The following is an 18,599-nucleotide window of genomic DNA, read 5'->3' as shown; positions in this document are numbered from 1 at the left end:
ATTTGCCTCAGTTTCCTCATCTGTAAAATGAGGATAATAACAGCACCCACTTCACAAAGTTGTATGGAGGATCAAATATCTGTAAAGTGTTTGGCAAACCCTAAAGCATTATATACATGCTAACATCCACCCATACGCCTAACCCCAATCCTTCTATCTCCCAAGGTGAAGCTCTATTCTCCTGCCCCAATATGTGTCTTTTGAAGCTTTAGCTCTGTTCCAGTGGAAAAGGTTGGAGTCTGAGCCCTATGTATGAAGGACAAGGAGAAAGGAAGGAAGGAAGGAAGGAAGGAAGGAAGGAAGGAAGGAAGGAAGGAAGGAAGGAAGGAAGGAAGGAAGGAAGGAAGGAAGGAAGGAAAGAAAAAATCCCAGAGTTCTCCTAAATCAAGACAGATGAAAGAAACCCTCCTAACTGGGTTCTCCCATCTAGGTATGTGCCTTCCTTCCTTGTTCTTTTCCAGAAGAACAAGGATATAAATAAACAGTAGGAAGACTGTCCAAAACTTTCTAGATAGTTTCAAAAATCTAATTTGTGTTGCATCATGACTTCAGTAAAATCATCATTTTTCTATTTAACATAGGAAACAGTAGGATTAATTTGCCCCCTCTCTTCAAAAAAAAAAATTACTGCCCTAACCCCAACCCTCATCTCCAATGCCTTTCTGGGTTTATTTTTCTTTTGAAACCCATCCAAGGAAGTTTAAGCTCTAAAAAAAGTCTGGAGCCAAGGGTTTAGATAGTGTTATTCTTTTTAACTTAAGAAGTAACGGAGCAAGAATAAACTTTCTGTATTGGAAGAAATCATTATTACTCTCACTTTTGAACACACATCTAAAGAGGGAATGTTCTTTCCATGTGCTGTGTAGGTGCCCGGTGCTATAGACTGTCTTTGCTTTGCATCTCTGTCACTGGAGGGAATTTTTACTCTTTGATTCCCAGAGTCTTTTTCTGTCCTCGACTTTGACAACATCTAGGCTGATTTTCAATACCAGCTCTTCAGTGGGCTCCAATATTGTGCTTTTGTACCCCTGGTGTGCACTTTCTGTGGATGTGTTAAGAAAATGATTTCACATATACAACTATTTGTTGTTCAGTTGTGTCTAACTCTTCATGACCTCATTTGGGGATTTCTTGGCAAAGATATTGAAATGGTTTGCCATTTCCTTCTCCAGCTCACTTTATAGATGAGGAAATTGAGGAAACCAGGGTTAAATGACTTGCCTAGCTAATAAGATAATAAGTGTCTGAAACTGGGTTTGAACTCAGATCTTCCTGATTCCAGGCCTAGTATTCTATCCACTGCACCACCTAACTGCCCCATTTACAACTATACCTCCATTCAACATGCCTATGACAAATCAAGTGATAAAATACCAGAAAGCTTCATTAAGAGACACAAGCTCAAATCTGGCTTGATTTGTGCCCCAGCTCAGAGATATAGCTTCATAAGTCACTTACTCATTCTTCAGGGTAGAGATAAGCCTACCTAATATAAAAACAATTTTTCCTTAAACTTCATGGCCAACCTGTCCCATGTCTTCCAACCATTTTCACCTTTCCCAATTTACAACCGAGCAAAACTAGACTGCTTTCTAAAAGAGTTTCATATTAGTTCTATGATGAGATAGAAAAGAGACTTGAACACAGGGTCCATTTTGCAAGAGAGGTAGCACATATCAGGCCAGTGAGTGGAATGAAATGGAATGGAATGCCAGGCTCTCATTTCTAAGCCATTCTCCAGCTTGAAATACTATGAGTTTTTGGAAACTCCCACACATATTCTAATTCGAAAAATAATTGGTTTCACAAATTGGATTCCATCTATGCAAATTATAGAAGGGCATATGAGTTGAGACAAAAAACTGGGAAGTAATTCTAGGTAGATTGGGCATAGTATAACTTAATCTAGCAAATCAAGCAATACCCCAAAATTGCATGTTTCAAAAGGAAAAGAGCAAGAATCTTTTTTTTCCCCGTTAAGTTAAAAGAAAATGTAGAACAATAGAACAAATCATGGTTTAGTTTGGTATGTGATGCATATCCATTATTTTAAATGCTCCCTGGACTGAATGAATATCTTTTAAAAAAACTAACTTCAAGAATACAATGAAGGCAGGTAAGAAATCACTTCCTATACAATCAACATAATTGCTACCTTGGCCATTTTGTGCCATGTACCAAATTCTACTATGAAGACAAACTTTTCAATGGGTATGGCCCACTCTCTTAGATCATCTGTTAGCCTTCAAGTAAACGTAACACAATATTGCACTAGACAAGGAAATTTTATTCCTGACTATAGTGAATGATCACTTGTGTTCTGAAGCATAATAACTTACTACAGTACAAGTGGAACTGTGGAGGCTTTTCTTTATCACTGAATTTTCTAATGCCTTTTCTGAAAATCTGCTAAAGCAGTTTGCCTCAGTAATATTGTGTGACATTGAGGTTTCCTGAAAGATGGCATATTAAAAATATTTTAAGGACTTCTTTTCAACCATTTAAGATTTGCAGCTTTTGGAATTACTTTCAACATTCCCTGCCTCCTTGCACTGTGCCTCACCTTCACTGCAGATGAAGAGAGTAAACTTTAGGCATAGCATACCATTTCCCAAGCTCTCCAAAGAGAGGAATTTGCCAGGCTTTTTCATCTGATTTTGTTGCTTCTTCTTTGAACTAGCCCTGGCCTGTCCCATGAACCCCTTAATGTTTAAACAATTTATTTTGTTGCCTATTTTTCTTATGTACTTCCATCTGGCCCTCTTAATTCTGCTGCAACACTATAGGAAATTTTATCATGAATACTGCCATGTTTTAGATTTTCATTTTATAATAGGGATCATGGTCTCATCATTAGAATTAAAAGGTATCTTAGAAGCCATTAAGTTTGTTTTTGTTTTTTGTTTGTTTTTTTTTTAAAGCCATTTTTACAGATAAAGGAACAGAAGCTTAGAAAAGTTACATGATTCACCTATGGGCTACTCAGGACCTAAGTCAGGATCTGAACTTAAGACTTTCCCTCTCCAACTCTAGCACCCTATCCATTGTACCATCCAGCTACTCCAAAAGATCACACAATCACAAAGGTAGAAAGGGGCTTTGGAGACCTAAAGCTTGTCTATGCCCCTTATTTTAGAGATCAGAAACAGATGCCAGGAGAGGTTAAGTGAGGCAGTAAGTGGTTGAACTGGGATGTGAACTGAGACCACATGAGTCTAAGCTGAACATTCCAAGTTCAACATTTTTTCCACTGTGCCACAATTCATGAAGAATCAGGGAAGATATATGGACAATATCATGGATCATCTAACTTGACCTAGCTTGTCTGTTCAGTCATTTTTCAGTCTTCTCCAACTCTTCATGACCCCATTTGGGGTTTTCTTGGCAGAGATACTAGAGTGGTTTGCCAATTCCTTCTCCAGTTCATTTTACAGATGAGAAAACTGAGGCAAACAGGGTTAAGTGACTTGCCCTGGATCACCCATTAAGTATCTGAGGCTGGATTTGAACCTGGAAGGATGAATCTTCCTGACTCCAGACGCAGCACTCTATCCACTGTGCCACCTAGCTACCTCTAGCTTGCCAATGAGGAAACTAGATCCCCCAAGACAAAGTGATTTTCCCAATACCCACAGTTCTCCTCACACCTAACTCTCAGGTGTGAGAAGGGCATGCTATGTTATATTGACTCAAGGCTTGCTGGTGTCCTAGTATATAGGCTATATACAATATACTATATATGATACGGATACATAAGATCAAGGTTCCTGTGGTAGAAGAAAAAAAATTAAGAAAACGTGTCTGATCTTGTGTTAAGGATTCATCTTGTCTTGCAGAAAACAGACAGTGAGCTACACTTTTTTCTTGCTTTTTTAAAAATGGTGTGTAAATTTCTATGAAGTATAAAAGGCAATATTTACAGAACTCACAAAAGAAAATGTTATAATTGGGAATTAGGAAAGGTAGGGCACATTGGGTAAGGAAAGCATCTGCATCAACCATTTTTACCCAAGCAAAATGGCTGTTTTAATAAGACTATTTTAATAAGACTACTATGGTAGCCATCTCTAAGGTGGAGGATGGGAGAGGGAAGAATGAAAAAGAAAAGAAAGAAATTTACATGATAATTTTATTATATATTTGAAAGGTATAACAAGCTGTACATAATAGATTTGCCGTTTCATGTGCAATTATCTTTTTCATTATGTTATGAAAAAAATGTTCAAATGTCAACTACAAAAAAAAGACATGCTACATAGTATCATTTTCATATTTTTTAAAAGCCCAATTTCCTTTTTACCTTTTAGAGAAAAAAGGTCTGAGGGCTAGAGGGAGAAAATAGCCACAAGCTGAAACCATGAGGTTATCAAAGCAGGTACAGCCTGACTCCTGACACACAACTCAGGAAGAAAGGCAAAGATCTGAACTTAGATTTTTGTTACCTATCAATCAGAATTGATTCAAGACTTTAAGGAATAGTTAACTCTCTGCCCCCCACCCCCAAACAATTCCTGGCTGGCCAGGGCTTAAGAAGGAGATGAATGCCAGGTAGAGGCAGACCAAGTGAGAACCGGTGGGGTTAGTTACAAGAAGAACTGCCCAAAAATCAAGACAGCAAGGGTTCTCCTTTCCTTTTCCCTTCTGGGGACTGTGATCTAAAACCAGAAGTCACTGAATCCAACCTCTTCATTTTACAGTTGAGGAAACTGGAGGGCCAGAGAGATTAAGTCAATCAATCAATAAACATTTAAGTGCCCATTATGTGCCAGGCACTGGGCTAAGCCCTGGAGATATCAAGAAAGTCAAAAAGCTGTCACTGTAGCTCCAGGTCTAATGGAGGAGACAGCATGCAAACAACTATGAACCAATAAGATATACAGGATAAATTGGAGCTAATCAATAGAAGAAAGGGGATAGAATTAAAAGGGGGTTGGGAAAGACTTCCTTAGCTGAGTGGAAGCCAGGGAGATAAAGAGGGAAAGCATTCCAGGCATGAAGGCCAGAGAGCCAGTGAAAATGGAGAAAACTGTTTCAGGAACAGCAAGAACACCAGTGTCACTGGATCAAAGAATATGCAGGATGGGTTGGGGAGAGGTGCAAGGTATAAGAAGACTGGAAAGGTGAGGGGGTACAGATTTTATATTTGAGCTTAGAGTGACAGAGAACCATTGGAGTTAACTGAATGGTGGGGGGAGGGTGGGAAGAAGGAGTGATATAGTCAGACTGGATCTTTAGGAAGTCCTAGCTGAATGGAGGGTAGACTGGAGAGATGATAAAATGGAGGTAGTCAGACAAACCAGAAGGCATGGGGTGATGAGGGAAGTGGCAGTGTCAGAGAAGGGGGTTTGACATTGTGAAGGTAAAAATCAATAGACCTTGGCAACAGACTGGATATGGGGAGAGGGGTGAGAGTGAGGAGTACAGGGTATCTATCACCAAGGGTACAACCTTGGATGGCTGGTACACTTAATAGTAATAGGGAAGTTAAGAGGAGTGGAGGATTGGGGGAGAGGAGGTGGAATGAGTTCATTTTTGGACATGTTGAATTTAAGATGTCTACAGGACATCCAGTTTGAGATGTTCAAGAAGAAGTTAGAAATGTGAGACTGGAAGTCAATAGACAGGTCTTTGTTGTTGTTCAGTGGTTTTTCAGTTGTGTTCTTCATGACTCTACTTGGCATTTACTTGGCAAAGATACTGGAGTGGTTTGCAATTTCTTTCTCCAGCTCATTTGACAGATGAGGAAACTGAAGCAAACAGGGTTAAATGACTTGCCCAGGGTCACCCACTTAGTAAGTGTCTGAGGCCAAATTTGAACTCGTCTTACTGACTCCAGGAGTGGCATTCTATCCACTGCACCACTCTAGCTGCCCAACAAAAAGGTCAGGACTGGAAAAATAAATTTGAAACTTATAGAGATGATCACTGAATTCATGGGAACTGATGAGATCACCAAGTGACACAGTGCAGAGTGAGAAGAGAAGAGGGTCCAGGATAGAGCCCAAGGTCACAGGGTGACTTGAACACCGTTCTTCCTTACTCCAGGTCCATAAGTATAAGGTTAAAGTTCATGGTGAAATCTTGAGGGAGGTCCCATGGTATAGGTCTGGAGTCAGAGGTCCCTACTCTACTACATACTACTAATATGACCTAGGGCTAGTCCCCACCCTTCTGGACCTCTCAGTTATCTTATCAGTAAAAAGAGAGAGTTGGATCAGAGGATCTCTAAATCACCTTCTAACTCTAAACAGATGATCCCAGGTAGTACTTAAATGGAGGGAAGCCCCCTGGTCCTGCTTTCCTTTTCTATTCCTGGGGGTAAATCAGAATTCACACTTGTAAAGAAAGCATTTCCAGGGAAATGAATTTGAAGGCACTTTGCTTTAAAAGTACAGCCTTCCAAAGGTCATTTCCATGTGCATCACAAAGCAAAATAAAACACTTTATACCCTATGGGCTGAAACTGCTTTCCATTCAATGCCTATTCAAATGCACTAACATCTCCATACTCCTACTTTCCAACCAAACCAATATGCATAGAAATCCACAGAAATGTGCTTCCTACAGAATTCTGAAAATACTCCAACAGATTTGAAGAGCCCTTTAACATGTGCAGGATTTATATAGAGTTGTGAATTCAGCAAGCCCTGTGAAATAACTGTTTTCTATATGCTTCATAGAAATACAATGTACATTTTTAAAGAAGAAAAAAAAGGCCAGCTTTTGCCCCCCTTTCCCTTACTAGCAAAAAGGAACCCATTACTTTCTTAGTCTTACTTCTTCCTGTTCTTCAACAGGCAAGCAATCCACATCTTTAGCTAATACAAATGCTAGTAGAAAAAAAAAATCTCACCATAGGTTACTATACAGGATATTGACTTTTTTCTTTTTTAATGAAAAGGTTTTTATTATAAACTTTACATTCACAACTAACATGAATTAATAGATCAAAAAACAATGAAATTCATAATAAATTAAGAATAATAATAATACATTTGCTCTGTGATCGCCTCCTAATTCATCTTTGTACTTGTGAAGCTCTACTGTTTTGGTTACTTTTAAAAATATAGTTGGAATTCCTTCATTGTTGTCCTTATTCAGCCGATCTCTCTTTATATCACTTGGTGTATTTCTTTACTCATTTCTCCATAGTCTTACATCATTATACCATACTTTATTCAACTATTCCCGCCAACTATTGAGCACAGTTTTTTTCCAGTTCTTCGATAATACAAATAAAGCAACTCTATTTTGGTAAATATTTTTTTCTTTTTAACATAAAGATGTCTTCTTGCTGGCATCTCCTATGATCCAATAGCATTCCAGTTCACTTCAGTTTTTTCTCATTTTTGTCATTAAGAATCCTACCAATTCCCCAGTGAGGAAGAAAATATAACTTTGATAGACCAAGACCAAGGTCAACGATGGGAGTGCTGAGGATAACTTTTGTGGCTGTTCTAGAAAGAGTAGTGTGTCCAATAGGAATCCGAGACTGAAGAGGCCTTCTAGGCCACAAAGTGAAGCCAACTGAGGGACTCCAGTGTAGGTGTTATTGTTGCCAAGCAGCCAGGTAGGCCTCCTGGGCATGTGGCTAGAATTCCTATGGAGCCTGTCTCTGCTTGCTCAGGAATTCTTACTGGGACATGCTTGCCAAATCTATGGGAGCCTCCTCTCAGCTTAGGCCTAGTGTTTTCAGAACCCGGAAGATTCCCATAATTCCCTTGAAAAGGAAGGGAGTATCTACAACTGTTTACTGTGTAGGAAGACTTCCTTTATTTAGCTCAAAATTTCCTGTTCCAGAATTTGAGAGAAATAGAAAATGTCTACTTCCCAAGTTTAAATTCAACTTCGAGCCTAGACATCTCTTGCTGAATCATACAACTCCTAGCCCAGAGAGTCAGGATTGGCTTGTGAAGAGTCTTTATGATGAATCACCATCAAAAGCTAAAACAGGAGAGAGCACAGTATTTCAAGTGAAACACAGAGATGAGAACAGATTTTGAATCTATCCTCGGACACAAACGGGGTCCTCAAAATGTATTCCTCCCTCCACCCCCACCTGCCAAATACAAACAACTTATTTTCACTCAAATATTGGGGGGGGCAGTGGGAGGAGTTAGTTCAGATGCTTGACATCACAAAAGCTACCCTAAAGAGTTTCATTTTTTTTTATATCCTGTTATGGATACCTTCATAGGAACATGTCAGAGCAAAAGGATCCCTAAGCTTCCTTCAAAGCTCAGTTCTATCATAGCCTACTCAAGTTCTTTTCTAATTCCTCAAATTGCTGGTGCCTCCTCTCCTTGTAAAATTACCTTGTATCTCCTTTGTATATGTTTTGGATAGACTTAGAAGTGTACATGTTGTCTCCCACAATAGAATTTAATCTCCTTGAGGGCAGAGACTGTTTGATTTCTGTCTTTGTATCCCAGCTTAATGCAAGGCACGCAGTAAGTGCTTAATAAATGCTGACTTAAACCTAGAAATTAAAGCAACTGTCAATTTTCTAAGCAAAAAAAAAGTATAGTGGATTTCTTTTAGTTTTATTTTATATTCTCAGGTAGCTAGGTGACATGGTAGTAGACTTTTAGACTTAGAGTCAAAAAGATCTAAGTTCAAATCTTGCCTTAGAAACTAACTTTGTGCCCCTAGGAAAGAAACTTCACCTCCGGCACCATTTCTTCATCTGTAAAATGGGGATAATAGCACCTAACTCAAAGGGTTGTTGTAAGGATAAAATACATATTGTGCTTTGCAAACCTTAAAGCACCATATAAATATTAGCTATTATTATTAGTACCACAACCATATGTAGATAGCAAGTACTGTACATTGACTCATGTATGGAATACCTCTACATTCTGCATTTCCCATCCCACTTGGGCTGAATGGTACTAAAGGAATCTCACCTACCTTTTCAAATCCGTGCTTATCCACAGGCCCAGAGAATGACAAACAGCATCCTCTTACTGGGCAAAAGAATTGAACTGAAACCACCGAGACATTTAATTAGGAGCAGCCATCAGGCAGTCACCGATTATTTTTGACGAAGAATGGTATCGTTGTCCTCGTGTTACAACATGGTATCTTGATGAGATGAATGAAATAGAAGTCTCCAGAAATATGAACAGCTAGCTTTCTTGTATAATGTGAGACAGCAAAGGACTGGGCTGGCAGTCTAACTTGAGCACAGTTTTCTCTAATGTGTAAGATCCAAGCTTGAAACTTGAGCCTGAGCCTTTGCTACAGCCCTGGCAGTGAGACACTCAGGTGACATCATTCAGGAATCAGTTCTTTGGGAAACTCTTCTGGGAATAGGTCACTTGGTTGAAAGACCCTTCCTCTTCTAAAGGGGACAGTTTAGCATGATGCGTAGGGCAGAAGGACTGGGTAAGCTTTTTCGTAGTGAATAAAAATATAAATCTGGAGAGGGTTTTGAGAGATCCTATGATGATCATTGTTGATCCTCTCATGACTTTCCATGACCCCATTTGGGTTTTTTTTTGGCAAAGAAGCTGCAGCGGTCTGCCATTTCCTTCTCCAGCCCATTTGACAGATGAGGAAACTGAGGCAAACAGGATTAAATGACTTGCCCAGGGTCACACAGCTAGTAAGTGTCTGAACCTATCCTGATTCCTAGCCCAGTGCTCTATTCACTGTGCCACCTGGCTGCCCTAATCTGGGGAGTACAAAAACACAAAAGTCTGAGAAAGGTGCACCTCACCTCCATTATACAATTTTAGACGTGTCTCTGAAAAGTTATTTATGATTCATTCATTTGAAACATTCAAAAAGGACTCCAGGCAAATTACTTAACCTCTCAGTTTCCTTGTCTGAAATAGAATTTAAGCCTCAATTTCCTTCTCTGGAAAATGGAAGTAATGCTCACATTTCCTACTTGTTAGGATTGTTTCAAGAAAGTAATTTGTATGCTACTATATGTGTGTATGTATATACACACACATACACACACACATACACACGTATATATGTGTGTGTATGTATATACGTACATACATATGTGAGTCTTATATCAGTTTAAAGTGATGTAGCCTTCTTGCTATTTTTGCAGTCAGTCAACGATTATTTATTGAGCGCCTAGTAATATATGCTAAGCACTGTGTTAAGCACTGGAGATACAAAAAAATGCCCCCCCCAAAAAAAGGTCACTGCTTTCAAGAGGGGAAACTATACCAAGAGGTGTGTACAAATAAGCTATACACAGGAAGAATTGTAGATAATCTCAAAGGGAAGGCATAAAGATTAAGAAGGACTGAAAAGGCTTCTGGTAGAAGGTAGGATTTTAGCTGAGATGTAAAGGAAGTCAGAAAACAGGGATGAGAAATGAGAGACTTCTGAGCATGGGGAGCCAACAAAAATTCCTAGAGTTGTAAGACAGAAGTCTTGTGGAAAGAATAGCAAGGAGGCCAGTGTCATTGTGTAGCAGAATGGAGGAGGAGGGAAAATGGTTAGAAAGATTAAGCTGTAAGAATTTGACTGGAAATGTAGGAGGGTTTGCAAAGCCAAAAAAAAGAATGTTATGTTTGATCCTGGAGGCAATAAGGAACCACTAGAGTTGACTGAATGGGGAGCTGGAATGGGCAATGTGATGTGGTCAGACTTTGTCTTTGAGAAGATTAATTTGACAGTTAATCAGAAGATGGCCTCAAATGGGGAGAGATTTGGGGCAGAGAGACCAAACAGGAGACTATTGAAATAGTCCATGTGTAACGTTATGAAGGCCTGTACCAACATGGCTGCAGGGTCAAAGAGAAAGGGGAGTATTCAATGAATGTTCTAAAGGTAGAAATGACAGGGCTTGGTAAACAATTGGGTATGGGAGTTGAGAGTGACACCTAGGGTGCAATCCTGGGTGACTTGAGAGGATTACTTGACAATAACAAGGAAGACAGGAAGAGGGGATGATTTGGGGGGAAAAGATAATGAGTTCAATTTTGGGAAAGTTAGTTTAAGATATCTCTAAGACATCAAGCCAGAGATGTGCAAAGGCAGTTGGAAACGTGAGACTGGAGGTCAAGAAAGAAGTTAGGGCTGAATCAATAAATGTGATATTCATCTGCATAGAGATGTGGTATATGTTTTACATAGATGTCATATGTCCATGAGCTTACTTCAATGCAAAGACTATCATGTGGGCAATTAACCAAATCACATTATTTACGTAACGTCTTTCTTCTAGGAAGCAGAGAGCTCTTTGGAAATAGTATCTTGGTGTTGGTTATTTGACCAATGGAACTGTTAGGGTGGGGAGTAGAACATTAGAAGGTTTATTTGACAATGGTCTAATTCTACGCCATTGATATAGAGGTCAAAATGGGTAAGAATAAATTAGTTAATAATTGTTTAGAAGCGGGAAAGTTCAGTGGTTCCCTTTCTGATTCCAACTGAGCATCTTTAATCTATTTTTCATTCTATTTTTTTTCAGGTTAGCAGGAAATATAGTTGACTGCATTCTACAAGGAAACTGAGGTCTAGATATTAAGTGGAACATAGAATGAGTCTGACAGAAAAGGTGACAATTCATTTAGGCTAGCACTTTACCCATAAGACAGTTTACAACCTCTTAACTCTTAGGCAAATAGAGTGCTAGGCCTAGAGTAAGGAAGACTCATCTTTCTGAGTACAAATCTGGCCTCAGATACTTACTAGCTGTGTGACCCTGAGCAAGTCACTTAACCTGTTTGCCTCAGTTTACTCATCTGGAAAATGAGCTGGAGGAAATGGCAAACCACTCCAGTATGTTTTCCAAGAAAACCCTAAATGGGATCACGAAGAGTCGGACATGACTGCACAAACACTGAACAATCTGAAATTTGGCAAGTGCTTTGCAAATCTGAAAGTGTGGTATAAATGTTGTTATTATTATTATACCATCTGATATCTTTCTGACTACATGACCTTTCTCTATTATGAAAAGGATATTATATAAATTGCATTAATAATTACTTTGGTATTCTGAAAAGAGGGGTAAGATATAACAAATTCTTTAATGTTTACTCTCTCAAAATTATGTACAATACCTGACACATATAGTACTTTGGGATTTGCAAAGTGCTTTAGAAATATTATCTCATTTGATCCTCACAACAACCCTAGGAGGTAGGTGCCATATTGGAACTCATCTTCTAGATTCCGGGTCTAGCACTCTATCTACTGCTCTACCTAGATGCCTACTAATCAAATGAAAATAAATTTTCTTTCTTTACATTAAGGACTAGAAACTTAAAAATCATGTTATATGAAGTAATATCAAGATGATACCAATGATTCGGGTTATTTTTTTTCTTTCTAATAAAAAATGACTGCTGCTAAATATATGTTGAATGACTAAAAGTAATTATACTATTTATAAGCTACGGGGGAAAAATATAACATTACATAAACTTAGGGTGTTATCGCACTTTGTACCATTCACATGGAAAAAAATATGGTATACTCATAACAGTCAAGAAGTAAAAAGATAAAAGACGCTCTTTGGGAATCACATTATGTCTTAAAGTGCTTCACAGACAGAACAGGCCTTTCCCCTTCTACTAGATTGCAAGTTCCTTGAAAGCAGGAACCTTCGTGTTTCTGCATTCCCAGCAGCATCAGTACAGTGCCTTCCTCAAAGAAAGTATTTAACAAATATCTGTTGAATAAAAGATTGCTTCAAACAAAACCTTTTACTACATTTTATCCCTTGAATTTACATAATGTATTTATAAATATATATAAAGATGAAAATTAAGAAACCACACAGAAAAATACTTTGAATGATTAGATGTATAATACAAGCAAGGATGTACCATGTATGTAAAACATGAAACATTTCTTGGTCAGGAATTATTTCATTGGTGTAAGGAAGAGTGTCAAACATTACCCCAACCAGATTAAAATGTAATTGGGAAATATTTAACAAAATAAAAATACGAAAGAACAAAATACTGTTAATATGTGGTTTTCTAAGTCAATATGTGGCAGGCAGAGATCTTTATGTACATATAGGTTAATGGCTACTGTTTGTATTTGAGTTTGACAGGACTAGTGTAGGGAACTCCCCATGAGTAAACTCCCAGTATGAATGCAGATTGCTAACTGCTTTGCAATTTATGGCCTTACAAAGTTGCCTGGGGCACTGATAAATTGAGTGACTTGCCCAAGGTCACATAGCTAGAGACTGGACTGAACCCAGGTCTTCCTGACTCCCAAGACCAGATTTCCACTCACTAAATTCCACTAGCTATTTCTGAGAACAATTTTGTTTTTTAAATTGAAGTGTTTCTAGTTATGAAAGTTTATGTACATACAGTAGTTTGGGTCTGGGTTTTTTTTTTTTGCTTTGTTGTGGGTAGGGCTTGCTTATGTATTTGTTTCTGTTGACATTTACTCAGTTTATAAACTAAGGCACTTGATCACCCAAAGGGCAAAAGAAAAGGCATGACCAGGCTGGAATCACTCAGGGTAAAGACCAGGCAACAATGTCAACAGAGAAGAAAGGATAAGTAACTCACAAGGCAAGAGTAATGGATCAAAAAAGGTCAACCAGAATGGTATTCATGCTATGTTCGGGCAACATAAGGAGGGTCCCCGCCTCAATAGGCAGATGTTCCTCTCCACCAGGAGATTTTACAGTAGAAAATTTGATTTGAATACAATGGATAGACATGAATCGATTTCAAACTGCATTGTTGGAGGTGACAGTCACATAAACTAGGAGGTCCATTGGAATTTGAATACTAAGTTTAAAATAAATTTTTAAGAATTTTAATGAGCTTTTCTGGACCAATTACCACCTTACTGCAATTGCCACATAAAAGTTTGATTTAAAAAAAACATATAGAGGCGGTAGAAAATATTTGAAAGTGTACAAAGACAAAATGTCCTCAAAATGCTGTTTTATTCATGATAGCATCAGCACTGCAGAGTGTAAAAACAGAACATTGCAGTCTGAAGTCTATAACCATAAAGAAGATAAAAGTTACTTCAATACAAGTTTACTAACAGTGTTTTCCACTGTGGTATCCAAAGACTACCTAAATTTCCATAGGTTTTGAGAAAATATCAGTTAATCAGCAAGCACTTATTAAGTGCCTGCCTTTCAAAGGTGATTCAGTTTCTCTTCTCAAACAGTTTAATCAAACTAGAGAGTTGTAACAGGTTCACAGGGATAGAATTTGGACCTGTGATTTCTTATAGGGAACCTCTGGATAACAAAGGCTCTCTACCAAGGCAGGTTAGCACCTTCTCAACAACTTAGCCTCAGAGACTCATTTGGAGAAGGAAGAGGTTAAATAGTTCATTGACAGTCATGTAACCAGGCTTTGATGTATCAGAGACAAGACTTGATCCACATCTTTCTAGCTCAGAGACTGGCTCACTGTCCTGTACACCATGCTATCCACCACACCAGAGACAGCTCATGGCCTCCTAGATGATAAGAGGCCTGGACCTAGAGTCAGGAAGACCTGAGTTCCAATCAAGCCTCAGACACTTAGTAGCTGTGTGATCCCAGACATGTCACTTTGCTTCAGTTTCCTCTACTTTAAAATGAAGATAATAATAGCGCCTACCTCCCAAGGCTGTTGTGAGAATCAAATGAAATAATATTTATAGAAAGTACCTGGCACATAGTAGGGATTATAGAAATGCTTATTTCCTCCTTTCTATGCTGTCTCTCCAAATATAGTATACAGTTGAGACACAGTGATTTGGAAGGAAAGAGGGGCAAAGGGGAGAAGGACCCACTACTAACTGGAAAATCAGTGAAGACCTATTGAAGGAAGAGGGTAGAACTGAAACTGAGCCTGGTGTACAGTCTCTGAAACTGCCCCTGTCCCCAAAGGTATGTAAACCTAATTTGGAGCATTCTCCATTTAAAAAAAAAGATCATATTATCAAGAACAGTTACTTTGCTGTTGGAGTTGAAAAGTTTTTCTCAATTCCTGTTCAGAAACACATGTATAAATAACATGGTTTATTGGTTTGTCTTCTTATAATATTGTCTGCACAATTAATTTTCTCCAGACAGAAAATAATTAGAAATTATCACAATACCAAGGCCCTGCAATGGCCCTGCACATACTATATGCTTAATAAAGGTGTGTTGAATTGATTTGAATTCCATTGAAAACTAAAATATTAAAACATACTGCAAAGCCAATCATTAAAGTTCAAAATTTGTTTTGAACAGTAAACAAATAGTCCTTGCTGGGACTGAATATAACTTGTTGAAATAAAAGTTAAAGTGTTTTCATTAGGGAATTTCTCTGGCTCACGCTAAATAACAAATAAAACTAAGCTGCTAAGCTAAGTGGTCCTTGTATCACACAACTAAAGGAACTACCGTACCATAAAATACTGAAGATGTATACGGTGGAAGTCAAAACCCTGCCTTCCCACCACATGTTGGCAAACATTTTACACACTCGCGCGCGCGCGCGCGCACACACACACACACACACACACACACAATCTTGGCATTTTGATCCCGGACTAAAAGTTTTGAAATCCAGAAAAAACTACACTCATCTGCATGAAACTGGTATTTCCCAAAAGGCTGCTAAGAAAGAACTAGTTTCAGGCCATGCCCATTGCCATACATACACACCAATCAACACGTCCACTATTTATCTGCAGCTGCAATAACTCTGTCTTTGGCGCCCAAAATATTTGTGCTATAAATTTAATAGTATTATCAATATTCAGTCCTTGAGAATCACGTCGATGACGACGATTACAACTACAAGACAGTGCATAGGTCCTGAGGTGAGGTCACCATACCCATAGAAAGTCCTGACTCAAACTCTTTTCAACTCTCTCCTTGGAACTCTCCCTGCACCTCCGCCCAACCTCTCCTCCCTCCAGGGTCCCTAAGCAAGAGTGAGGCCCCCGGCAAAATTCTTCCAAAGAGGTGCAGGCAGCTGGCCGCCTCCAGGCTCTAGGCTGCTTGGCCCCTCAATGACAATCAGGAAGGTCTCTGCTTCGGCCACAACACTAGGGTAAAGTTACCAGCGAAAGCAAAAGCAAAAAAGAAAAAAAAAAAACCCCGACCCATTTCCAATTGGATGAGGATCATTCCGAGTTGGGGAGGCACTGGGGAGGGGAGAGCTGGCACCCAAGCCAATGAAATGTACAAGTACCAACCCCCAGCTCCCTTTCTTTCTAACTTCCCCCTCCCCCATCACAAAGCCTCAAGAGAGGGCGGGGAACAGGCCGGCTTGGGAGAGGCTGCTGCGACCAGCACAGTGCAGAAGTCACAGTGTGCTGGGCCGTCCACCGCACAAGAACCCAACTGAAGGCCCCCGGGACTTCTTAGTAAAAGTCTTGGTTAGTTACAGGCTGTCCTAACCCCCAATCCGCCAGCTGCCCCACCCACCCACTCCCTCCACTCTCGCAGTGTCACAGGAGCCATTTCTTTCTTTCTTTCTTTCTTTTTTTTTTTAATTTTCTGCGAAGCATACGTGCATTTCAACTCCTGGCTTTAAAAGATATTTATTGTTCTTGATAATAATACACCTGATTCACTTCGTTGGAGTCTTCCAACTTTCTGAAAAAGATTTCCATTTGTAAAAGCAGGAAGGACTTTCACGAAAAAATAAATATATTGAATAAAAAGAGCAAACACAAGCACCTGATTTTTTAAGGTCCCCTGACCTATAGTCAAAAAGTAGCAGGGACCTAAGTTGGGCAGCAGGTTTATGTGTTAGGAGTTGGGCCGCAGGGACATTTGGGGTTTGGGGGCAGGGGGATGCTCTACTTTAGTGATTTAGTGTTGACAAGACGTCCAGAGGAATAGGGGTCAATGCCACCAGACACTGCTGGGAAGCAGGTTCTCGTCCGGAATCAATGCCTCCCGCTTCTGAAAGGCCCTTTTCCCAGGGCACAAAGCAGACAGGGAAATCATAATGGGAATTGGGGCGGGGGCGAGAAGGGGGGGAGGAGGTGGAGAGAAGGAGATTTAGAGGTGGGGGAGGAGATGGCGCCAGCCCGTAGTACCCCCTGGGGGAAGGCTGGGCTCCCCAAACTGCTCTCAGCTTCGGAGTGCGACACGCACGCACTCACGCACGCGGGCTCACGCGCACAATGCACACACGTACACACAAACACACACACACACATTCGGGGTGAGGGGAAGATGGCCGTTTGTGCTTCAATATAAAAGCTCTTTGTTGCTCTCACACAAAAGCGAAGAACCTCTTTTTGTGGCAGGGCCTTCAGGAAAATCGAGGAACTTCGACTGAACTTTCAAAGGGAAGAAGGCCCCGCAAAAAGAGTTTGCGGGGAGGGGGCGGGGAGAGTTTATCAAATCGGGGAAAGCACCACTGTCCCACCGCTAAAAACCCTGCAAATGTCTAATTATTTTCAAGGGAATGGAAAGTATTCATTTTTAGAGGAAAGTAAAAAACTAGTTTCATGAGCAAGGCCCAAAGGGGCTCTTCAACCTTCCTATTCTTGTGGCTTTTTTCTTTTTTTTAATCCTTTTCCCTCGTCTGGGAAGAAACACAATCCGAAATGGTCCGGATGCACACAAGAGGGGGGAAAAAATCAAACACAACAACATACAATAAAAGCCCCAAACGACAAACCAGTTGCCATCAGCCCAGAGTAGTAGGAGCAGCGGCGGCGGCGGCGGCAACAGCAGCGTGTGATCCACTTACTTGTCCGACTCTTGTGACATGTTTGATCCAATGAACTCTCTCCCCTTTTCCTGGTGCCTCAGTCTCTGGCGAAACTGGACTTTCAAGTCTGTGCAGGTGAAGGTGTGTGCGAGCGCCCGAGATGGCAGAACAAGAGGTACAGGTAATTCTGCTTTTCCGTTCCCCCTCAACCACTCTCCCTCGCTCGCTCCCTCACCTAGCCGGAAAGGTGTGATAAGGAGCGGGCCCCCCTCACATGTGGCAAGAGCTCGGAGTCGGCGGGGTGCTGCTGGCTTCTCCTCGCTGGTGGCAAAGGGGAGGCACAGAGCGGGCGAAAAGTGGCGGACTTGGGCGGCCACAGGTAACTTTCTCGCTAGGAGCCGAATTCTTTCACTAAAGGGTACAAGCCTGAGGGACGAGCTGCGCGCTGATTGGCTGCAGAGAACCCTCAGGTGAGCTACCATTGGCAGATAGGCGCTCAGGTAAGGCCCCTCTCCAAGAGCAGGTAACTCTCCAAAGTTTACCTGAGCAGTAACAGCAGCAGTAGCCGCAGCCAGGGCGGCAGGGGCAGCTCCGGGCTCTGGAGCAACCTCAGGAAGACCTGATTGGGTCGGGGCGTTTCAAGTCTCCTTCATGCTACATTTCCCTTGTTCCTTAAGGCCGTGGAAGAAAACAGCCAGCACCTGCGGACTCGTAGAATTGTCGGTCAAACTAAAGACAAAGAAAGTTAATAATACTGAATTCAGGTGTCCTAGGCCAGCTCTGATCAAATGAGCAGAATTCACAAGAGAGTTTGAGGCCACATTACGAGGAGCTGGTTGACAAGGGCAGAAAACAAATAGTTACTTTATGCTTTCAAAAAAAAGACGAAAGAAAACTAGACAAAAAGGAATATTAACTTTATGCACAACATTGAGAGTCTTGAAGTGCAGAAGAGACCAAAAAGTGTGCATCATTTTA

At 40.4% G+C, this 18,599-nt stretch overlaps 1 protein-coding gene across 3 annotated transcripts in view; it reads right to left on the bottom strand.

Annotated features, from left to right (window-relative positions):
• The window catches only part of GRHL2 (grainyhead like transcription factor 2), a 237,252-nt gene extending 219,149 nt beyond the window's left edge, over nucleotides 1–18,103 (bottom strand). For 2 of the 3 annotated variants that reach the window (XM_020969495.2, XM_020969486.2), the window contains exon 1: nucleotides 17,661–17,775. In XM_020969495.2, the coding sequence (XP_020825154.1) occupies nucleotides 17,661–17,680 (20 nt within the window). In that variant the 5' untranslated portion in view covers nucleotides 17,681–17,775. Of the gene's footprint in view, nucleotides 1–17,660 lie in introns of all 3 variants that reach the window. The other variant, XM_020969479.2, reaches the window with a different exon arrangement.
• Nucleotides 18,104–18,599: the final 496 nt, after the last annotated feature.

This window comes from Phascolarctos cinereus, unplaced genomic scaffold (genome assembly GCF_003287225.1).
Source record: "Phascolarctos cinereus isolate Bilbo 61053 unplaced genomic scaffold, phaCin_HiC Scaffold_4;HRSCAF=312, whole genome shotgun sequence".
NCBI classification, from domain to species: Eukaryota; Metazoa; Chordata; class Mammalia; order Diprotodontia; family Phascolarctidae; genus Phascolarctos; species Phascolarctos cinereus.
Note: the sequence above shows the minus strand (reverse complement) of the source record. Positions and strands in the feature narration are given on the sequence as shown.